The sequence below is a fragment of the Leuciscus leuciscus genome (assembly GCF_965113295.1).
Source record: "Leuciscus leuciscus genome assembly, chromosome: 25".
NCBI classification, from domain to species: Eukaryota; Metazoa; Chordata; class Actinopteri; order Cypriniformes; family Leuciscidae; genus Leuciscus; species Leuciscus leuciscus.
The window spans coordinates 15,088,233-15,113,776 of record NC_138724.1 but is presented as its reverse complement, the minus strand read 5'-3'; the positions used below and the strand labels follow the sequence as shown (position 1 = coordinate 15,113,776).

General features: G+C 40.8%; 1 protein-coding gene across 3 annotated transcripts in view; it reads right to left on the bottom strand.

The window, feature by feature from the left end:
• Positions 1 to 25,544, bottom strand: part of roraa (RAR-related orphan receptor A, paralog a) — a 302,985-nt gene that overhangs the window by 54,448 nt on the left and 222,993 nt on the right. The window contains exon 1 of one of the 3 annotated variants that reach the window (XM_082159840.1): positions 16,075 to 16,276. The exons of the other annotated variants lie outside the window; for them this stretch is intronic. Within the exon in view, the coding sequence (XP_082015966.1) occupies positions 16,075 to 16,234 (160 nt within the window). The 5' untranslated portion in view covers positions 16,235 to 16,276. Of the gene's footprint in view, positions 1 to 16,074; positions 16,277 to 25,544 lie in introns of those variants that run through there. 3 annotated transcript variants of the gene reach the window in all.

The following is a 25,544-nucleotide window of genomic DNA, read 5'->3' as shown; positions in this document are numbered from 1 at the left end:
TAATGAAGGCTTGCGTTCTCCTGGTAGGCAGTGGGAGGTGAGTGTGCATCTCTATGTGTGTGTGTCTGTGTGGAAAAGAGGAAGATAGAGCTAGCGAGAGAGTCCTGTGTGTCTCTGCCCATGCAGGCGGTGGGTCTTGATAAGGCATGATTACATAATGCACTATCCAGCGTACTGTGTGCTAACATTGGAGCTCTCTGCCGCCCCATCCCTTTCTCTCTCTGCAGGACCTGTCCAAACCAAGCCATCACACACACACTGGCCCCAATAGAGAGCAGAGCCTGAGGCAGCAGCCAGTGTGGATTACTGAAAGGAATCCTCGCCTTGCGGTTTAAGATCTCTTTCTCCTGAACCTCCTCTAGGATCAAGAGTGTTTTCAGTATCGGCATTAGGCAGGTTCACCTTTGCTGGACAGAAACTGAGATTTGAACCCGAACTCAATCTCATTCTACACCTACCATTTGCAAAAAAAACATGGTCGCACCATTCTGAAGAGAAAGCCCCTGCTAAAGATTAAACTATACAGTAGTTGTGGATCCAAGTAGTACAAATCATAATGTGAGGTCAGTGCATTTCATTACCACCTGCTTTGAACCAGTCAAACAAAATGTTCGTCCTTAAGCCTGGCTCATTTAACCCTGCTGTGTCATCTCCCTTTCCCTTTTCCGTAGCTCTCCAGCGTAGGCAAATTGAAAGCGAGCACTGAGTTTGTGCAGCTCTCTGCAATTCTTATGAAAATTTAACCATGCTATTTGGATTCACATGCTCTTCCTTGCTAGGGCACCCACACACTGGCATTGAAATACTTAATTTCGTTCATCCCAGTCGGTGAAGGAAATGAACGGTAACAGGATTCTGATTTGCACGATAACCATCCACCTCTGAACCCGTCCAGTCAGGGCACTCTTTATCATGTTAATCTGAGAATGTGTGCGGTGTGGATGCTAAGCAGGAACACCACCTATCCGTAGTCCGAGTCAACTGACTTTGTACGCCGAAATGTCAATTCCAATGCAGATCAATTACAGATTAAGTAACTGTGTAGAGGTAGAGTAATATAAACAAAAGTAACTAAAGTAACCAGGTCCGCCTTTGTGTAACATTGCAGCTCTCAGGTTGCTTTACAGTGCTGAATACTAAGAGTTCTGATTATGTAAAATACAAATGCTACAGTTTATTTGAGATAATTTAAGCTCTAGTAAAGCAGCAGGAAGAAAAATACAGTGAAACAAAGAAAGAGACAGTGTAAGACGCATGAGTTGTGTGTTTATAGGGCTAGGCCTCCTGCTATTAGAGGCAGAGCGGTGCAGATCTGTTGTTTGGAGAGTTTGCACAGAGAGGAGCGTATCTCTCTCTCTCCTGTCACCATCACTGTATGAGCACACGTACACACACACACCTTTACTCCACAAACTTGTCTGTTTGCTAGCCTGCTGTGCGCTGGATACCACACACAGTTACGATCATTTCACCTTACCCCTCAACAAGCTAACAAACACAGGTACAAATGCACACACAAGCTCTCCAACACTCCACACACATGCAAATTCCCGTTTTACATAATTAAATGCATCATTTAAAATCAGGCTTTGATGGTTCCTCTAGTAGCACCTTGTCATGTGGTTGCAGCAAGCGTCTGGGACTGTGATAATTGCATCCCTGTAGTAGAGCTGCTGGGCTGTGCAGCAAACGGGGAATTACCCGCCGGGTCCAGCGCTCATGTTCCCCACCACACTCTCAGAGAGCCTGGTAGACAACCATAGCATTTTGCGATGTAGTCAACATACGTTCACGTATGTACGAACTTCACTGTTCACACCTGTTCTTCAAACATGAAAGAACGGGATCTTCTGAAGCTGTGAATGAATGAATGGAATACATTCCTTCATTGCCATTTTTACAAATTCTCTAATCTCAAAAATTTCACTAATGTGGGTTCGTTTCACGGCATCCTCTGGGAGGGGGAACGGAAGTGGTTGCAGTTGGAGGGCCATGCCAGATGGGGGTGGAGACAGATGTGTTAGATTCACTGGCGTTATTAATGAAGCGCTACCATCCCAAACGACCTTGAGCCGAGTAAGCAACCCACCGCAAGAGCGAGGGCGCATCCAAACTGTATTTAGACAACAAACAGCAGGCATGGGGGGAAACACGGTGAGCAATCAATGACACAATTCTACCTCTAATCCCATCTCAAAGACTCGCTGGCTGTTCCGCCAACACTCCGGGAACGATCCCGCAACCAATCATATTTTATACCGCAATGCTCTGTCTGTGCACCAAAAATAGATCTCGATTCATGCCGCATTCACACTAATTCCATAAATCTCAATTTGATTCCAGCATAATGGGAGCTCTGGGCTGAAATAAATCTTTTTACCATGTTTTGGATAGGTTAAAAAGTAAACCCCTCATCTTTGCATGATTTACTCAATGCATTTGTTTGGGGGATGTGCTGTTATATCAAAATCAATGAGGCAGTCTTACAAACATAACAATCATATTATTTCAGTGGAAAATACAATACACTATTAAAAGCAACCAGTCGAAATTGTAATCGAATACCAGCAGCACGAATATATCCACGGCTTGTGAAAAAAAAAAAAAAAAAAAAAAACGTTATTTCAGTTAGATTTTCAGTAACGATATTTTAGTATCGATATTTAAATCGATTAAATCGATATTTTTGACTACAACACTACATTGCACTTAGTTTATTATTAATTATTTCAAATGCCTTTTTAAAAGACTACAATTGAAAACATTTATATATTCAACCTGCCAAAGTGGCAAGTAGGAATGACTGCCTTACACGCCACTGCTGAAATACACCCGCATTTGCCAATGTCAAGTCCTGTATATATGATATAATTCTATATATAAGTGTATTTTTCATTAATTACAAATCCAAGCCCCATGCAAACACAAAGCTGTAAATGCAACAGTTTGTTTTGTCCCATCAGACTAAAATGTACTTTCTAGTAATAATAGAGCCCTAGAGTTATATATACATATACATTTCTCAAAAAATATAATTATGTTTTTTATGTATTAATTTTTTTCTACATATAATGCCCATCCATTATCACAAAGTTACAGGCATCATTTTCTTTGTGGGGTGGGGTTAAGTATTTTTTTAAACAAACTAGCTGTTTCAGCTGAATATTCAGCCCGATTTAGAGTCCTACCCTGCGGCCCACAAAAGAACTACGCTTCATTGGGTTCACTGTGTGAGTTTCACTGCTAACCTGCCTTTCAAGGACACAGTGATGACATTTTTATATTCCGCGCTTAAAAAAAACTAGAGTAAAACTGTCCCAAGAAGTGTTTAAGAATTCATCGCTTTCACACAGTCCCCCTGTCCTTAGATTTAGAAGATGTGCAGGACTCGATTGATTTCAGCTGGAATTAATCAATAATGCAGAGCTGGCTCACAGTCTGTCTGTGTATGAGAGAATAAAAGGAAGAGAATATTTTTACTATCGGCTCGATAATTACCGCAGGGATCGCTAATGAGAGGCGCGCGGTAAACGAACACAATAGCATGCACTGTTTACTTAAGGTTGCTCAAGCTTGGGAAAAAGAGCAAAAACAAAAACACACACGTACACATACACACACGTAAATCCCTTTTGTACAAATTATGAAACTCCCTAAACCTCTAAACCAAGCAACAACGTATCCCACAACAGATCAAAGGCTCGGCCTAATCAATGCCTACGAAATATGTCAAAGATCAAAAAAAAACGAGACTCCTCCACCGGGCCGGGCGCCCATTATTGTGCTAACGTCTCCCAGAGCATTTTCACACTCCTCTCATCAACAGCTTTGTTTACAATTTCAGCTCATAATTAAAGCTAGCTGGAGTCTGGTGCTAGAGTAGCCATGAGATTCGATCGTAGCGGTGAAGAGAGAACATACAGCAGCTGATGTTAAGGACGCTCAGTCGCTGATCTGGTTTAATCTCGGGGATGTTTGTAACACATCACTGTAATGAGCTTCAATGAGCTCCTGTTTTCCTCTTGCATGCGCTAATACCGGTTTAGACACCGGGCGCTGGGAGAAAATGCTTTTTATAACAAAGACATTTGTGCGTATGCAGATTTTGCTGTCTGTTTCCTTTTGCCTTTTACTTGTAACGTAAACTGTTAAAAGCACAAAACGTGCTGTTGAGATGAGATCAGGCAAACAAACCCACCCACACACGCACATGCATACACAGTGCACAAATGTTTAATTTCTTTACCCTTTTCTGCCTTTCTTTGTGGTCTCCATACAGAAACACACACACACACACAAACCACACGCCAGCCACCACCTACACAAAAGCGACTACACACATCTTCCTCTAAACGTCTCTCATGCATCTCGCAAACAAATCTCTTTGCGTGTTTGCTGTACTTGTGTGTCTCAGACAGTGTGGTTGCACAGTCTCACGTAAGGGCATGTTTTGTCTCTCATCCTCACAGCGGTCTATCTGTTTGTACATTTCGTAACTTTTTTTAATGTGCGAAATCAAGATTACAGCTTCATTGTCGGAGAGAGACAGTGTTTGCCGGAACACAGGAGAGATTGGGGTAAACTGTGCCACTTTGTTTTGTGAGAGAAACATGATAGAGGTAAACTAAAATTACATTGTAGTCAAAAGAAGAATGTAGATTCGTGACAAAACGTGAGTCACTTCATTTTATTTTTTTTTAAAGCCCACATAATGCACTCAGTCTTTGTCTGTAAAGAGATTTCACTCTTTGCTAAGACAAGACGCCATAATTCACAGCCGCCCACATTGTGTAACTGGTAACGGAGTGATGGTATTCATAGAGTGACACTCTAAGACGAGTGCTGGTCTGAGAGGCTGTGATAGTGATTCAGAAGGCTCTCTGCGGACGAGAGTGTTGTGTCCTTCAGTCGACATATGAGATGAATTAATTCTGCTATCATCACCATTCCAGTCCCTCGAAACTATTGACCAAACCGAACCAAAACAAAGAACAGACTAAGGAGTGCAGACAGCTGCTGCTGTGTAATGACCAGTTGTCGCATGGAAATGAAGGTCGTGGTTGTGATCTCGTAGCCACTGATCAATAAAACCAGGAAAAAAAGGGGAAGTGAGAGAGTGAGAAACAACGATTTTTGGGCTGATTCTTGTTTATGTGGTTTTTAAGCTGTAAGCGGCAGAAAATCTGATGCCTAATCAGAATATCTGACAACAAAAACCACCACAACAATATACATTTACCTGACAAGCAAAACTGGCGGGATTTCCAACTACGAGTCCTTGAAACATTAAACATATACTTAAAGATATAAGACTTAAAGCCTAAATTAAACCTGCTCATCTTATAAAGTATATCTCCTCACAAGAATTGGAATAAACATCGCGATTCATATGGATTCATTTCATGACGCCTTAATGACCTTTTTGGATCGACATGAGGGTGAGTAGATGACAGTTTTAGCTTTCATTTTAGTCTTTGGATGAACTAGCCCTTTAAAACATTTTTCACCAACAATATACAAATATTACAATTATTTTAACAATTAAAATATGGTGCATCAATTTATTATTAAGTATTTTAGAAGACCATTTTAGTACACCACAATTATGCCTTTAGTCCATTGATTTCATATTTCAGTTTGGATATGTACTACTTTGGTTTGTGTTCAAAGTTAGGTTCAGGATAACAGGTTAATGTTATTAATGGAAGGGTTAATAAGAAATCGAGCTTTAATGTATTTGGGGTCCCTGGGTTTCCTGAGAATCTGTGTGCGTGAACTCTGGGTCTGTAAAGATTGAAGGTTTTCAGAGAATGTGTCTTTAATTATTTGAGCAAGTGTCTTGTTCACTTGTGTAAAACACAAATCTTATTGGGGGGATTGGGCCAATAAGAAAGACAGAAATGTGGACTCTGAAAAGAGTTCAATGCTGATGCGGCTCTTGTTCAGGATGGACGGCTTCACAGTGTACTTCAAGACATAGGAAAAGAAAGAAAAAGGGAGGGAGGGAGGGGGGAGAGAGAGAGGAAGAACAGACAAGAACCTGTGCTCAGCAGAGGGAGAGCTCTCATCCAGAAACAAGGAGCCCAGGGGAACAACAAAAAGAAGAGAGATGGGGTGAGAGGAGGAAAAAAAAACAACCTTCAAAACAACAAAACACTACTGGCTCTCCAGAGCGGACTCTGGGTGAATGCCAGCACTCAACGTAATCTCTGAAAGTGATACAAAAATAAAAAAGAGATACATACATAGAAATATGCGATTGAATGGATGGATGGAAAGAATTGTGGGTAACCAGTTTCTTTAGGAGATTGTTAAAAAGGAGCAAACAGCGAGAAAACAAAAAAGACAGAGACAGCCAGTCCAGGCTTCTTCGTCTTTGGCATCTCATTCTTAATCAGTGCAGTGTTGGGTAGAATGGATGCTGACATGCAAACTGCTCGGCACAACAGGGAATAAGCTCCTAATCAGTAATCAGACTGTCTGTTTAAACGGTGGGGGCTCTTGGTTTCACTCTGGCGTAGGTCAAGGGCCTCTCCACAGTCCCTCTTCCCTACTGCGGTACACCCATGCTTGCTACAGAGCAAACAGAAACCCCTACCGTCACCCCACGGGACTCTAACGGGCAAACAATTCCTGTCATCTCCAATGTCAGCGCTCTTTCCTGACAGGCAAAGCTATTGCATCTAATTGATTTTGTTGCTAAATGTTATTTCTAAGGAAAGAATATGGAAAGAGCTATGAATTTGGTTGAGGACATGCTGATAATTATGCTATTTGCTTGAGTTTTTACTGAAAACAGTGTTTTCCAAAACTTTTTTTAGAATGTCAGAAAAGCTCTGGTGATGTTATTGTATGCTTTAAATAAACAGATACAAATCCTTTCATCTTCATCATTAAAACGCAGGCATGACTTAATTTATAATAAATATATGTGCATATATAACACGTTTCAGAGGTCGGTGGGGCTGAGGATGGTTGGCTTTGTTGTTGTGAAGAATTAAATTCATGCCATGTGGTTTGTTTAGAACACAGCAGGCCTAATCAAAGTAACCTTGAGATACAATTTCATGCTTAGACTGCATGCAGACATTTAGAAGACGACATGCCAATGCTTTTCGTGATATAACTAGTTGTGTTCATGTTTCTATATGAAAACTATACAGGGTTCACACTAGTGGTGCAACGGATCATCATTGATCCGTGATCCGTTCGGATCAATATCTTCGGTTCGGCACTCACGTGATCCGCGGATTGATTTATGAAAAAAAAAATTGTGCTTATGTTCAGTCCACACACAGCGTGGTCATGGCGAGCGTTATGAACCGTAGAGAGCGTGACGCCTCATTCGCGCCGCAAAACCTCCAGACGTGCGTAAACGCGTCTTTACATTGACTTCACATTGAAATCACTCGCGCCAGACGCTCTATTCGCGTTTGGTGTGAGCGCAGCATGGGTGACGGCGAGAGAGAGAGAGAAAGAGTGCCTGCGAGTGCGAGCGAGCAAGGTAATACGTTGTCAAATATGTTTAAACTTAAATGAACTACATATACAAGTAGTTATGTCTCTTTGTATTAATTTGTCCTGTTATTGACATAGGCCTAATGCGTCATTGACAAAATGCGCAACCAGATGTTCGAATAATTCGAATATGTGTTTTTTAGAGGGAATATTCGAACGTCATTTTTTAGCAATTTTGACAGCCCTATATGACAGTGGAAACACATAAAGCATTGGTCCATGTTTAAAGGAAGGAGATGCCTTTTTATGTTGCACTTTAAGTTGTTTTTCATTAATTATGTTAAAAAGAAGATATTATGCCTTGTGCACTTTTTTTTTTTTTTTGCTGATCCGAAAAATGATCCGATCCGTGACTCTGATCCGAGAAACGATCCGAACCGTGAGTTTTTTGATCCGTTGCACCCCTAGTTCACACTGACAGCAGTTAAAGATAAGTTAGGCAATGTTTTTCATAAACACTTTTTGTTATACTGGTTGAAACTCTCTTTAAATCTTGACAGCAATCAATAATAGAAGTGGTTTAAATATTTAAAACAAATAAAGTCTTCTGTGGAAGTCTCAGGACCAATAAAATGTTTGTCCAATCATTGCATTCAGTCATCACACGTCATCAACGCATTTCACGAGGCTATGCAGAGTTGTAGACAGACAGTCACTGAGTGCCGCAAACAAGCAGCAGCCACCTTTTACAGTTCCCCCTGAACCAAAACAATAAGCTTATGCTGCGTTCATGCCATAACTACCGTGATTATGAAATGGCAACCCGTGACATTCTACTCGGAGCGGTTCACATCCTCAGACTCAGAATTATGCATTTCTATGTCAACACTAACGGCGAAATAGATCTGCAGCAGTCAGGTGGTACACGTCAGAGCTCTGTAAGTTGTTTACGTTCATTATTATTGTAATGTTATGTACTTTGAGACATTAAGTAATTTAAGGCCTATTCTTGTGACACTTTGCAGACTGCTCTGGTTTGGTGTTGTGCGCGTTCATGTGTTTTGGAGGCGGCGTGGCTTTGGAGACGCCCTGAAGGGAGGGTGGGAAGGTAGCTTGCTATTATAAACTGCCAACCCTACCTTTAAACGGTGAGTCTTTGTGTGGTTGGTTGATAGTAATGTTTCTACTCAACTGTACAAGTATCAACTGCAACTGTCATGTCATGTCAAATCCTTCGTTGTCATAAATAAAGCCTGGTCACTTTGTCTATGCAAATCGCCATGCAGTGCAGGCCAATTCGACATCTTTCACAATGCCACCTAGTGTTCTGGAGAGCCATTTATATTTCAATTGCTTTCATTATTGAGTGAGTACAGGTGCTTGATCAGACATACTGGATAAGAATGGAACAGCGGGACCCTCGATGGCCCCGGCAGGAACCCTTCTAAATCAACTCAATGTTGCTCATCTCCCTTCCGTAATCAAGCCTCCCACTTGAAGCTGCTTCTATTGTTCTGCCCTTCCTCCCGCTCTTTCTCCATCTCTCTCTTTCAGTCCTTTTTCCCTAATCTCATAAAAATTCAGAAGGATACTCCCACATTTTGCTCCTCTCTCTCTCCTGCCATTCTTGAGAACATTAAAGCTGATCTCCATGGTGAAGAAGGGAGGATGAACTCTCTGGCCTCTCAAGTATGCACTCCGTGGCACCCTGCTTTTCCTGTGAACCAAAAGTGAGGCCTCTTTTTTGATATGTCATACCTTTTTTGTGCGTTTCAAGTTTCAAAATACACCTTAATCTGACTTAAGGACTCATACCTGAATTCAAGACCATTTATGTCCCCAAATACTTGGAAGACTGCTTGATAGGCATATAAAAGAAGACATTCACACATTTAAAGTTGTACTGATCGTCATTGCAATGTGAAAGGAAATAGAGAAATGAGAAAAGCTCTAGGAATAGACCTGCATTACACCTTTGTACCCAAGCTGTGCGTAAAACCTGCAGTATAATCGACACATTGCATAGCATGACAAAATTCAAATCTGCTCAACATAGCTCTGACAAACTTTCTTTACTGATCTAGGATCGGAATCAAAACCTCAACTTGTACCCTTTGGAAAAACAAGATCGAGATCAAAACTCCTGGATCAGGCTCTGTGGGTTAGGAATGACTTGAGACAAGCCCCAGGGGTCTCTGCATATGTCACAGTGGGGTCACCGAAGAGTGAGGAGAAAAGGAGACAATCAGATCTCATCTACCTCCCATGGGTCACCCTCTTTCTCTCAATCGTTCACTCTTTCCAAACACAAACAACTACACTCCTTCATGCATGCCTGCAGTGCAGATTTGATTACTGGCAAACCCTCGGCAACCCTTTCCGATTCTTGTCAGAGAAAGCGGGTCAAGTCTATGAGCTCACAGGAAAGATGATACCGGTTCGATGGAGTCGGGATAAGAGATCTGACATCTTCAGGGTAGAAAGAGCAGGTTTGTCTGTCGAAAAGGATTTGATTTACCCAGGGATTAATAGCACAAAAGCAGTTTGAGGAGTAGGGATCCTGGGAACTACAGGAGGCAGGGTGGCGTAGTCAGCACCGGGGTTTTCTCGCTCACCTGTTTAGGGGCAAAGAATGGGGAGAGCGGCCAAGACCCCTGTCCTGTACATCAGAGTTTCTGTTGCACGCATCTCCATTCTTTTATATTTGAGTCTGACAAAACGCAAAATCGATAATGCTTTTTCCCCATTTCCTCTTTGATGCAACTTCAAAAGGTTAGTGGACAGCTCTCAGAGGAGTGTTCAAAAGGAGGGGCAAAAAAAGAAGATAAGGAGCAAAAGACACTCCCCGAAGAAGAAAAAAAAAGGGGGCTAAACAACGTGCTTGGAATTGAAGTTGTGCAAGAAAAGCCCGGTGCGACTAGGAGCACCTGCAATCACCACTGTGGTTTGCCGCATTCAGCCAGTGTGAATGAGTAAAGAGCAAAGCGGTCTCACACAATAATATCATCTGCACCTGCAGGAGTGCATGGTGGACACCATGTGTACATACACCAAATACGTTCTGTGTAATTACAGCTGCATGTATCTGTATCCGCACAGTTAATAAGTTACACCCAAGGTACACCTAACTAACCTTGGCTTGTAGTAATAGATACAAGTCTCATTTGAATCTCAAAAGATTCTGTAAACCCTGAACTGGTTGACCCAGGCACTCTTTGAAGAGAAATGTGGCAGTGTGTTCAACCAACAATTGTCTTCAAATGAAAACAATCTCATACTCTTTTCCAACTGCATTTCAGTGTGAGAATAATCACCTTTCCCCCTACTCTGTGTTTGAGAGGGTAAAGCATTTGTGCATGTGTGTGCTTCATATGAGCTCTCTCTCTCTCTCTCTCTCTCTCTCTCTCTGTGTGTGTGTGTGAGTGTGTGTGTGAGTGTGTGTGTGTGTGTGTGTGTGTGTGTGTGTGTGTGTGTGTGTGTGTGTGTGTGTGTGTGTGTGTGTGTGTGTGTGTGTGTGTGTGTGTGTGTGTGTGTGTGTGTGTGTGTGTGTGTGTGTGTGTGTGTGTGTGTGTGTGTGTGTAGGTGCAGCTGGACCTGTGGTGAATGTGTTATCAGTGAAGTACTGTGAGAAGGAGAATTATGGCAGGCCTGAAATACATTCTGACAGCCAGAGACATCAAAGGATTCCTTACAACTGTGCTCTTAACGTGGAGTCAATGTAGGAAATTACTCCGAAGGCGTGAGACGACTATCCTTCTGAACAGTCAAATCTCTCAAATATAAAAAACAGTGCCCGATGACTCGTGAAATCTACAACAAACGGTCAATAATCAGTAGAACCTTTTATCTAGCTTGAAGTGTTCAGTCAACAGGAAACAACATTCGCAACCCAATTAGTTTCGTAATGCAACATTTCTGTGTATAATTGGATATTCAACAAGACAAAAATAAAGGAGGAGATTTAAGTCATCTGACAGGAATTGATTGGATCACTGGCACCTGCTTGTTGAAACTTACTCCGGATAAAAGGAATATTCTGGGTTCATCACAGATTGGGATTAATCAACAGCAGCATCATTTTGATTACCATTTTTCCTTAAAAAACAAAACAATTTTTTTTTTACAGTGACGCACTTACAATGAAGCGAACAGGGCCAATCCATAAATGTTAAAATAACTCAACGTTTCAATAGTATGGCCACAAGAATCCCCCTAAAATGACCATAACAATGACGAGAACCACTTTTTAGCTCAAATAACACGTTTGATAATCAAAGCTTACATTTCTCAGATAATAGGCCCCATTTACTTGTAAATACCTCGCTGTAACTGTTTTTTAAGGGATAAAAACCAGGGATTTTTCTAAATTGTATTGAACCTGGAATATTCCTTCAAGCGGCCTTGGGGACGTCAGATGGAAAGGAAAATGGAGAAGAAACATTTTGAACCGCAATAATGTGTATTAAGTAGATAGGATTGATAATTGTTTCATGTTGACAAAGTCTAATGAGATAAAATTAGCGCAGGTTTGATTGAGCGGCGACAGAAGCATCTGATGTAACAAGGATCTTTTTACTTTGGAGTGGAGATTGTCTTGACTGCCAAGAGGGTGAGTCGAGACTGGCACATGGGACTCATGCCAAACTGTCCGAGGCGCCAGGGCTCAGATGTAGCGTGAGGATGGGTGTGTCCGTGCATGGCATGGGTAACCAGGAGAAGTGCCAGACTACAATTCTTCACGGAAGCTTTACCCTCCTCCCTCTCTCTTTCCTACTCTCTTTCGTCTCGATTTCATTCATTCATCCCCTGCACTTTCTCTCCCTCACCATCTTCAGACTGTCCGGATGCTTTGTCAAACGCACAATCACACACATACACACGCACACACACACCACTGGGGCTAAATCAAAAATCTATGCTCTCAATGGCCAGTCAATATCTCATTAAGCAGTTACCGTGCCCAAGTTGGCAGGTAATGCATTTCATAGTTCTGACACACACTCATACACACTCCGACAGCCTCTCTCACATGCCACACATTGTAATAACCTGTGGAAATGTGGCACTCAGTTTCTTTCACAAGTTGCGGTGGAATATGGTCACTCAACCTCCAAGGAGAAACGATGACAGACTGTGTGTGTGTGTGTGTATAATATATATATATATATATATATATATATATATATATATATATATATATATATATATATGTTCTTATCAATCCAAAGCCTACTTCCACATTCCAGGATTGATCCCTTGGTTTGATCCAGTCATGTCTTTTGGCAGGTCTAGACTGGACTAGATTAAACTCGACTGTCGGACATATGCCTATCATTTATAATGCTGCACTGCTATTAAACATAAAGGTAAACTCATTGAAGCAAAATTCTGATTTAGCATACTCTGCAAATGTACGCAAACATGAAAATTCATGTTCTAGCATTGCTCTGGCATTTACAAACCTCAGTATTCAAAGCGCTGACAGAGTTACCTTCAAACACCTGTGCTGTTAAACAATGACCTGCAAGAACATGACCAAAGAAGAAGAGGAATTATGCAATAGACAGCTATAGCGCCACCCCTGGCTACCATAAGAATGCAACAAATTTTAAATTGCTTTCTTACAAATTTCAGAATACAAGATGATTAGTACATTTCAGTCCTTAGATTCGCATTGGTAGGTTTTTTTTTTTTTTTTTTTTTTTTTTTACGTCAGAATAAAGTGTGAACCGGCCACTCACAGGAATAAAGCATCTGAATAACATGATAATGCCCCCCACACCCCACCTCACCTATATTTTAACACAACTTTCAAGGGCATCGTGAATACAAATTCTTCTTCAAATGTGAGTTTTTACATTTTGGACTTGCCAACTGCCAAAATTGTTAATGTTTAATGCAAAAAAAACATTAAAACCATACCAAGTGGCACTTAAATATCCATAAAAAAGAGACTCCTTACCGCTCTCCATTGCAAAATTCGAAGCCTCTGCAGAAATAGTCCACTTAACACTCCTTGCCGGCCACTAATCTTGCTCTTTATTTTTAACCCTAGCTTGTGGGCTTCATCTTTACTTCACCTTAATCTGATTTTGCCTGCCCTCTTTCTGTCCTTTGTGGCTAACTGGATTACAGCCAATCTTGTTAACCTCTGCTGTGTTACCGAAATGCCCAGAGGATCACACTAGTCAACAGCACTCTACTAGTCCAGCGACTAAAGAGGAAAAGAGCAAACCAACTTCAGCATGCAAATGTTATTTGCTTTGACTTTGTTTTTTAACGTCTACATGCGATTACATGCATTCTGGTCTGGTATTTTGCAGAACACGTGCAGCAAAAAAAAAGATTTTGAAAAGATTTCAAACAGCTCTTTTCCAACATACTTTATAGCTTATTAATAAAGGGTTAATTACCACACAGATGAAACAGGCCTGTTTTTTTCTGTCTTTGGCACATCAAACAACTTTCTTTAATTATGTAATTAATATTTGGAGTTTTCATCTTAATTGTGTGGAGCAGGCTAGCTCATTTGCATAGGGTAATGAGAGGGATGTTTCCATTACAGGTAATTAGGTACTTGAGAGGCAAGTGTGTGGCTAGAAGGCTGGGAAAGAGGAAAGGAAAAAGGAGGGATGACGGGTACGATCGGAAAAAAGACAGATAACCGTATCATATTACCGAACAAGGAGGCGTTAGCGTCTGTAACGACATGCCTGTCAAATGACTTGCAAAGCAAACACATAGTAATTGCCTGACGTGAACGAAATGTGGTTTCACAGCGAAATCAGTGTCACAATCAGTCGTCTGCTCTGATAATGATGCTGAACTGAAATCACTCAAAATTCTAATATGATATTTAATTATATGAATCCATTTACAAAATAAATAAAGGGTCATTATTCATGATTTCTAACTTTCAACAATGAAAATTAAATTATGTAAAAAAAACAAAAACAAGGCTTTTTCAATAGAAGATGTCTAATAATACACAATTCTATCAAAACATTGTAACCGAGTCACTGCAAACTGTATCAAATTCTGTAAGACATTAGGAAATCTTTTATTAAACAGTTAGACACACTGTAGATGTGGTTTGGTTGTAAGATAATGGATTCCTCCAGTCTCCAAGAGCTCTATTTTCAGTTTGTAAGCCTCTTCAGAACAACCCACACATGAGACCCGGGGTCAGAGGTTATCTCATACACCTGCTCCAGCTCCACAACACACAATTTGCACGTTCTTACCCACAATCACACACACACACACTTTTTAACAGCCACATGCATGCAAAAAGCGAAACCCACATGCTCACTTAGAACAAGACGCTCTCATATTCAGATGCCGGTGAAGGTTTGAACAATCCCAACACTCAAAGATCAGAAAAAATAGCTCATAAAACATGTGCTTCAATGCACGATCTTGTAATTCCTTGCAAAATCAAGTCGGGAAATTTGCATAAATATTTCATTATGCATTTTGATGCAGCATAAAAACTCATTAATACATATAACGCGTGCTATTTAGCTCAGCATCAACATACAGACACCAGAATTACGAGCCGGTTCAGTGTTGTGGTAATGCAATAACTGCGAGTGCAGTGGAGGTGAACTGCCGAAAAGCTTTCAGTGGGAGATTCACGGAGAGGGTGCGAAGGAGAAGAGTGGTGTTACCGCGGCTCAACACCAACATCCATTGCTTTTTCCACTCTCAACACCTCTCGCCTAATAGAGAATGACAGCTGTGTGTGTGCGCGTGCAGAGAGGAGGGTGTATGTGTGTGTGTGTGTCTGGCGGCATGGAGCGCTAATGGATCGGAGAGTGTAAATGTATTGTAAAGTATATATACAAAAGAAAGACTTCAGATGAAAAGGAATGAATATGAGCATGCAGGTTATCCAGCCTAGAGGAGGCAGATGAGTGTGTGTGTGTGTGTGTGTGTGTGTGTTATGGCAGGGGGGGTTGGGACCACTGAGCAGGATTACGGAGGCATGATCAACACCAGTATAGTGGTGTGGCGTTCACCCTGGTTGTTCACGGGCCAAAAAAATAGGTCAGTGGAACACGAAACACGCCGACGTCAACCCAAAACTACTGGCAGTCGACATGTCCTGTGTCCTGACTCAAACTCTCCTTGACCTCTTACCTTCGAAAACACACACACACACACACACACACCACAACACAAACTCTTGTTTCTGACTTGGAACAACGAGAGAGACCCCCATTTCTTGAAAAACTGACTTACTTAAAATAACCAAACAAGTAAAAATATGAAATCTGCTTTCCACTGCAGCTCAGGAATGGGAAAAAAACAGGTTCCAGCATCTTAACAGCCTTTTTTTTCTTTTTTCTTTTTTTTAGACATTCCACTGCTTTAGAACTTTGTCTGACTAACTTAATTTCCCTCCATAATGGAAATATATGACAATGCCACAACTTAATTCTACTGGAATGAAAACATGCATCTCTCTCTCTCTCTCACTCTCTACATGAGACGCTCAAACAGAGAGTTGGCTGACTATAAATAAAGCCCTTTGCAGCTCGACTCGCTTGAACAAAAAAAAAGGAAGTTTACAAAAAGGACACACAAAACCCCAGCATGCTTTTGTCCTCTTACCTTTCATAGCTGAAATCACAAAATACATCATTAAGCTCGGCGGTCCATAGGCGAGCGGGTCTCGAGGAGTGCACTGCTGTTTCAGCAGCAGCTGGCCAGCATAGCTCTGCCGCTCAGCTGCGCTCGCATGACCACACCACAATCCATGTGACTCTGACATCAGCGCTCCCTCGCTGCTGGGGCCCGCCCTTGGGTTGGGATTGGCAGAGGAGAGGCCAATGAGAGGGAGGCGGGAGGGGAAAAGGGGGTTGGGTCTTTTTCTACAGAATGCAATGGCTGTGACCGGAGCCGATGGGATGGGATGGGGTGAAGGAGGGGGGGGTTCGGGGAGGCTGTCACTGTCTCTTCTGCTTTATCGCCAACAAGAGAAAGTCATAACAGAAGCACAACACCAAACATGTTTTTTTTTTTTTTGCTCTCAATCGTGATGGTAGAACAATTGCAAGAATGTTTAGTGTGATGCAAAAAAAGTAGTGGCAAAAAAATTATATTTCATTGATAGTGACATTGTTATTATTATTATTATTTTTAAAAGCTTCAGCTAAATTAAATAAACATGCCATGCACAACCTAGGAGCCAATTGTAACCTTGAAATGTACTATTTATGCATTTTGACAAACTATCAAACAGCTTTGTACAGTATGCAGATAGATAGACAGACAGACAGACAGACAGATAGATAGATAGATAGATAGATAGATAGATAGATAGATAGATAGATAGATAGATAGATAGATAGATAGATAGATAGATAGATAGATAGATAGATAGATAGATAGATAGATAAACAATATTTATAACTTGTATAGAAAAAATTCTACATTTAAAAAAATCTAGATGAACAAGTTGAACTCAATAATCAACTAATTGGTTGTCGAGTGACTAGTTGTGATCTTATTCCCTAAAAAACAATTAGTAGACTGTACCATTGTGTAATTTAGTGGAAATCAATTTTTCACAGGACCCCGGACATGTCCCCAACCGACAAGCGCCCTTCCATCCCTAGTATATATATATAATGTAACTAATGAACCAAAGTTTATTTTATCATGCCAATAAAGCTGCTGAACAAAACAGGAGGGGTAGAAAAAGGCAAGAGTCAAAAAAAAATGTCATGTTTTTCGTTTGTCTTGGCGCTGTGGCGGCAGTCTCTCGCTTCCTGTGTGCTAATATTAGAGGGGCAGAGGAGGCTGCAAGCAACTCCAGATGTTTTCAGAGAGAGAGAGAGAGAGAGAGAGAGAGAGAGAGAGAGAGCGAGAGAGAGAGAGAGAGCGCGTGTAACTGGCCGTCTCTCTGACCTCCCTCCAGGAGGCTGGTTTCATCTTTTCCTCTCTCAGTGCTCGGTGTCCTGCCTGCTGAGAGAGGTGCTCACACTGGCTGCCCTGGCAGCTGAGCTCCAGAAGATAGCAGGAGAGAGAAAAGAGAGAGACTCATCCTGATCCTTCCACCACACAGTGACTGTCTGATGAGTTTCACTATCTCACCATCCTTTTCATTTTCTCTCTCCATCGCTCCGTCGGAGACCCCCTCCCCCTCGTGAGCGCTCTCGCTCTCTCTCTCTCTCTCTCTCTCTCTCTCTCTCTCTCTCTCTCTCTCTCTCTCTCTCTCTCTCTCTCTCTCTCTAATAATCTGCTCAGGCTTCTTAGCAGCTGGCTGCTCATGATTCTGGTCTTAGAGAGAGCTGGCTCCGGCCACAAACCAAACCCAGCTCCATTTTGAGCCCCTGCTCTTCTCATCTCCACCCTGAATTAATGTGAATCTGAGATAGCAATATTTTAGTGCATTAATAATGGGGTGGGGGTGGCTAGGTCATATTATTGAAGCATCTTCTATAATATACCAATGAGCTGTTTTTTTGTGTGTGTTTTTTTACTGATGCTATTGTCGATGTAATGTAAATAATAATATTTACATTAATTAGGTAATTAATTAATATGCCCTCTAATAAAAATAAAACAGATCATTGAGCAATCTTCTAAAATGTACACCATTGTAGAGGTGTTTTTTTTATTTTTATTTTTTTTATAGGGTTAATTCCCCATTTAATGATAATTTCAATAATTTAATTTAAATAATGGATTCATGAATTATCAAATCACACACACATTGGGTTTCTATGTTTTATGGGGACTTTCTATAGACATAATGATTTTATACTATACAAGCTGTATATTATATCCCCTTACACTAAACCTACCCATCACATAAAACTTTCTGCATTTAAATTTTTTTAAAAAAGCCTTACTATGATTGGCGGCCAAAAAATTTCCCCACAAGGACAATAATTTCTGGTACTGCCATCAATGTGTGAACATTTTTGAACATTTAGGGTTTAGCTCATGTTTTACTGAGAAGCTGTCATAGCAATGGTATTTTAATAGAAACTATTTGTAGCAAAGTACATTTTTGTTTAGAGTTAAAAACACATATGTATGTGTGATAGGCTACGGGTAAAATCACTGTTTACCTGAATGGCTGTGTTTGCTATGCTAATTTAACACTAAATGAGCAGGAATAACTGCTGTGAATCCCTGAATAAAAAAAATAAAATGCAAATACACACTCCACACCTGATGCCATAAATCTCACAAATTACCGTCTGATCACGACCTCTTGTGTGATCCATTAGAGGCAGCGAAAATAAATTAACTCATGTTATGTCAACACTAATCCGTCAACGGTCTCCGCTTAATAAGCAAAATATAATTTCCCCTCCATGATTATCAAATGAGGTGTATCATAGCTGAAAATTAGCCGCGTCGAAAGTTGCATTAGCCGGCGTGGAGGTAGTTTAGCTCGTGTCACGCTGTGCTGTTAGCATTAGTGTTAGCGCTGGGCCTCTATTAAGCTACTGTGTGTTTTGACCGTGTGGTACTCGCGCTCTTTGGATGAGTCAGTCCAACTGCAGCTTGTGGTAAGGTTAAACTGCTCTTCTCTGTTGAGATACTTGCGGTCGGTAGGTAAACAACAGTGCTGTGGTTAGAACAGACTGCTGAGAGAAAGGGTTTCAGAACAGCGTGCCTCTGGGCAGTGCAGTTCAGGTGAACACGTGTGTACGTGGAGTGGAAAAAAGGCTACATGTGCACTCGCATGCAAAAACCTACACAGCACGTTTTCTTCTTCCTAACCCTTTAGATCTCAGTACGATAACCCACGATTAGACTTCAAATGCGTTATCAGTAATGGTGAAAAAAGATGTCTGTGGCTTTGAGAGATACACATAAAAAAAGAAAGTGGAACATTTGTCGGATGTGTGATTGTGTTTGCAGTTGTGATTGTTTGCAACTGTAGCTCATACAACTTCTCAACTTTGCATATACAGTACATTATCACATGATATAACCACTATACCATTCATTACTAGCCGATGTGTATCAGACAGTAAAACTGATTTACAAAGCATTACTCTCCACAAAATACTAGGCATTTAGACCAGCGAGGCATGTCAAATCACACTCTGTAATTTCCTAGTATGTTCCCAACCAGTCACTGGAGAGACGTCGGCATCTACAAGGCGTCAAAAATCAAACTGTGAAGAACTGCAACAATCAACGGAGGAATTAAGTGGTGTTAATGACAACAGCTGCCACCAGACAGGCCTCGTCTTCTCCGCTCAATGCCCTGGAATGCATTTCTCTCTCACTTTCAAACCTGGCTTTCCCAAACTCAGAACCAAGGGCTGTGGAGTTTGATGGAAGTCTCAGAAGACGCCACCTATTTTCAGGCAATGAATTGATTAAATTGGTTTGTTCAATCACATACTAGCCCAACCCAGTGACCGTGAATTGCCAAGTAGGACACGTTCCTGGATCAGCATCCTTAATGGTCCTGGAACCTTCTAATCAACCGATCAGATTATTGGGATAGGGATAAGGGGTTAGGGCTCAAGGGCTTGAACAATGTTCTTAAAAATAAAGCCATTTCCTTCAGATTCAGGGTTGATATTTGAGAAAGGGTTAGGAAAGAAACTTTCAAGAGGAACATTGTTCCAGGACCAACAAAAGTTGTTGATCCAAGAGCACGTTTTACTTTGCAAAATCATGGTGACCAATGAATCTAACCCTAAAACCGGTCACCTTGATTTTCCAACATGTTTTGTTGATCCTGGAATAACATTCCTGTCCAAAAACATAGTCCCACCCCTAAACTTAACCCAAACCATCACTTACACCTGAAATAAAATGGAAACAATTGGTGAATAAGAACGGTGCCCCTAACCCTGGTTTAAGGTCTAAACTTGACATCTACAGATAACTTATCGATCAAATCTGATTGGTTGTTTGGAATGTTGTTCCAGGATCATGTACAACTTGGTGAAACCACAATAACCCCCTAGAACAAGAGGGCAAAGATTGGTTGGCAAGAATATTGTTCCAAGAACAACAACAGATGTTGATCCAGGAGCATCCCTCTTTTGTAAATCACATGAAACATAATATGAGGTGAATGAGCAAAGGAAAGTGTACAACCTTTGTTTACACCACGTTTCATCCACCGTTTTGCCTCAAGCATAGGTGCAATGCAATCTGGTTCTTCATAAAACATAAGTAAAGAACCCTAACCCAACAAGGCGATTTTCTAACCAACTTATATCAATTATTGGCCCAGCGTGGGTGTATCCCTACCACAGTACAGTGAGGGCCAAAGGTGGACTCTGTCAATCTTCCCCTGTCTCTCTCCATAATCACAGCAGCCCTAGTCAAGTGTCTGGCTCTCCACCTCCTGATTAATTCAAGCAAATGTATTTATTGTAAACAACCCCTGTGGGATGGAATTCAATTGAGAGGGGACGCAGAGCATCCACTGGTGCCCCCGAGGAGCCAGGCGGAGGACTGCAGCCGATAATGGGCTCATTAGCAGTCTGTCAGTAGCATCCCACGCACGGGCAGAACAGCAGCTGATCCTCTATCCTCTTTAACTCTTGCCTCTCCTCAACACTGAAACCACAGCATGGAGGGAAGGAGTTTGCTTTAATGAAACACATAGCATGTAATCAAAGACAAGATGAGCTCTGAATGGCCCTCATATAAGTGTGAACGATTCATAAGTACATTATTTGAAAGAATAATGTAGATGGTGCTGTAAAATGTAGGAATTTAAACACTCTCATAGAGGGTTTTATCATGCTAAGAGTAGCATGCTAACAGTAACTCTTAACAGTGACTGTTAACAAACTAAAACACTCTCATTGAAGTTCTGCCTCTAAATTCATCCACTATAAAGCACTGTTGCTAAAAAAGCTGAGGCTCAACAAGCTTTGACCTCAACCTCACCAAACAAATAGTTGGTTTTAATAAAAATGACACATATCCTAATTATTTCACACTGAATATTTTGTTTTATTCTGAAATATTGCGGAAGTTAAATGTGTTACAAATGCCGTTTCAAGTCATTTCTTTCAGCACCCAGACTAGCCTGCACTGCAATTTTGTCACAAGTAGCTATAACTTACAATGTGTTTCTCAGCACCCAAAACCACATCCTTGCATAATATGCATAGTAATCTGTGTGCTACAGTCACCTACCCTTTGTTTCAAGGTTTATTAAACGTTTCCCTAAACCTAAAGGGAAAGTGAAGAGGATGATGGTCTCACAGAGACAGATGCCACATACGTGACAAGAGATAGAGCTCACAGGAAGGAACTAAAATCAATCTATCAACAACATACATCGAACAATATAATCACATAGAGGCCAAAGCTACTGCTTTATCTGGATTAAGCCAAGAGTTTCTGTTACAGACCATCCTGGCTGGAGTAACAACAGATATATCACAGAAGTGGCACATTCTTGCAGTAATGCTGAAAGTGACAAGGCAGCCAGTTCAGACCATTACTGAATTAACAAGTCACCCCTAAATACACACCAACAACCTCAATATGGATCCGTTTAATATATATCTATATGCCGAAGAGTGCGGGAGCACAATATCAAACCGTAAGCGCACAAGCCCATATAAAACAATCATAAACCAATTTAGAGCCATTCCAGGCAATTTCCTGTGGCTTCCATCTGAGAAGAGGACTTCAATAAATCACTCCGACAACAAGGGGAATATCTATTTCCAGGATAAATAGACAAGACTATTGGGCTTCTTTTCGTTGAAAGAGAGGGAGACGTTACAGAGGAAGTTCAAACACAGACACACACACACACACACACCAAAACACAACAGTGAAAGGATTTAGAGAATTAGTATATTTTTGAAACACTGAGTTCATTTTCCGAAATTTTAGCACTGATGTTTGATCAGAGACTTGCTTAACCACCACAAAAAAACGTTCACACACCATCATTAAAAACTAATCTCTGAAATCAGAATTGGAGTGTTCGATATCTGAAGACCACTTTCACTTTCCAAATGTCACATTTGAATCTCACAGAAGACGAAGAAAGGGGGTTATAAGACCAAAATTAATCCCCTCATCAAGACCCAGACAAAAAGTGCTCCCTGTAGCATCGAACAAAACAAAAAAATGGGCCAATTTCTTCGTTAGCGTGCGATATAATGACACTATGCTCCAAAGAATGACTCAGCCTCAGTTTGGGAAGCAATTATTGAAAATGGGCCAATGTGATTGGTTTCATTGCACATTTTGGATACCACTTTGGGGAAATGGCTTAAAATAAAATATTGCCAAATACCCACTTTTTACTGGAACATGTATGAAATATTGAAACTTAACTCTTTCCCAGCCAATGACGGAAATTTCCGGCTTTCACTATTATATGGTAGGGGGCGCTATTACACATCTTCTTAAAGAGTACTGAATCTCCTTATCAAAAGACATGTGAAGAAGAAGCAGAAACAAGCAATATCATATGTAAGCAGATAAAATAACGCGATCACCAAATGAAATGTCGACCTCTACTGTAAAGCATTAGGGGTGTTGATGGACTTGATCTACTCCATCTATGTTTTGATTATCGTTCTCAATCCGATCCAGACGTAGTCTTCGACAAAAGTTTGCTCAAAATGTTGCTTTTTTATGAAACTTACCCACATTCAAGTGTTGATAAAAAGGAATGCATGAATCTAGAATAAAAGTTTTTTTTTTTTTTTTGTAAAGCAGAGGGTCTGTTCTTTCTTTTGATATATTGCATATTCAGACAGCCATACAACAAAATATTCTGGAGGCCATGGAACTTTTGTGAAAATGATAAAAAACGCCGGCGGTGGCTGGCAAATATTTTCAAAAACGCTGTTGGGGAAAGAGTTTTTCATGTTTCATATTTAAAAAAAATGTAGGCCTTTGTTGAAACTCTTTATAGGGCTTTTATTTTCTGACTAAGAAATATTTCTTTTCCCAAAAACATTTACAAAATCATCAAAATGTAATTGTGCTGTAAGCAAAGATTAATAATCAACAAAATAAAAGGAGCCAAGTCACCAGACGAAACGTCTAGAGCAAATACAAACAGACTTGCCGAGAACAAAGCACGGAGACCAGAGACAGAAAGCTATGTTTGACATGTTACTCAAACAAATCTCCAATCCTCCTCTACACTGAGTGTGTTTACTTCAAATTAAATTTGAACCCTTCCAGGTATTAATAATATGGAGACGTTTGGCAGTAAACAATTTGATAAGCATTAAACTCCCCTTGTGCTCAGTCTAATTGAAAACATCAGATGGCCCCAAGCGGCTGTTTGCTTGCTGTTGCCGTCGATGTTGTCGCTGCTCGGTTAGTTTTAATAGAGCAGAGATGTCAAACCAATTTCTTTGTCTTTGGGCATTTTCTCGTGTTGCAGACGTGGTTGAAAGAGACAAACAAATAAATGTGTTTATGAGATTAATTTGAGAGCGGTGAGAGAGGCAGTCAAGGTGAGCTGCGAATCGCTAATAGCAAGGACAAAAAAAATAAGAGAAAAAAAAATGCTCAGAGGACCGAGGTGAAAATACTTCAAAAATGAGAATAAGTGCCTCAGGTGTGGGATCCTATTTAAGATCATATCAACCGATAGATTAAACCGACTGGAGAATTTGTGCTTCACTATGGTAAATGTGTATCGCCTTAGAGCTTAAGGAAGGAGAATGAAAAAAAATGAGGAGTTCTGTCTTGAAAAATATGCGAAGATCTCGTCCAAGTTTTTGGAAAGAGAGTTAGAGAGTTTGAGAGAAGGAGACAAGGAGGAGGAGGAGGGGACATAACACCATGTACCGGGGTCTGAACCGGGGCCAGGAAGAGATGTTCAGCATCCTAATGATCTCTTTCTTCCTCCCCGTGAAGCTGCTCGAAACTCCCTTTCCCCCGAAAAAAAAGGAAGCGGAGGTGATTGGGAGGGGAACCTCGTCTGCGTCTCCACAGGAAGTAGGGCAGGTGATTTTGGGTGTGATAATTACGGTCATAACTAGGCATGAGGGATAGGTAATGGCCCTTCTTATCCTTCATGTGGATAGTCGGCGGTCGCGGCGACTGTCGCGGGCAAAAAGCATGATTATGTTGTTCTTTGCGCGCTATGACTGCTGTACGAGCCCTGAAGACTGCTGAAAAGGGCAGTGGGGGAGCGTGGCCTTTGAGGGGGAAGTTAACGAATGAACTTCATTATTGAGGAGCATACCGGGGAGACCCCCTGGAGCGGGTGATGTATTACCCCGTGTCAAGAAAACATGCAACGCCCTCCCCCAACACACACTACCATCCTCAATGCCAAACGATTATATCAAATCTAAAAGAAGGGATAGGTGAACAGAAAGTTTACTTAAGATTGCATGAAACATAAACAGAGTAACAGAGGATAAAGGCATTCATACACACACACACACACACACACACACACACACACACACACACACACACACACACACACACAACTGAAAATAGGGATGTAAACATACGTTTATTTAAGATTTTGTGACGAAAAATAAGAATAATACATGAAATTGGCAGTTGTACATTATAAATAAAATTCTGAGTAAACTTAAAAACCAAATAAACTGTTTACTTAAATGGAAATGATAAATAATAAACAACTTTGTAAAATGGAGTTGAGTAAAGACTTTTACTTTAGGAGGTCATGTGAAAAATAAAAGAATGACGCAAGAAAATGGCAGTTGTACACAACAACAAAAAAATGATCAAAACAAAAATGTTTACTTCAAATGGCCTGTGAAAAAAAAAGAAGAAAAAGACCAACGCGAGAAAACGACAGCTGAACATACTGGGAAAACAAGGCCAAAAAAATTAAAAATAAAGTGAGCAAATGATAATATTACTTGAGATAAAAACAGTTAAAAATAAGATATTTAAATAGGAATTTAGTGAAAAAAAAAAAAAATTTATTTGCATATACATGTTGTTGCTTAGTTATATGATGTATGAAAGTACTTTCCAAGCTATAAGGTCAAACTGGTTTTCAACCACAGCTGTGACACGCAATAACTCTTGTCAATAATTTTGAAGTCGGAGGTGCGTCACTTTACCACATCGCTCTACCATAGAGGAGCAGACTGCAGAGAACCTCCACC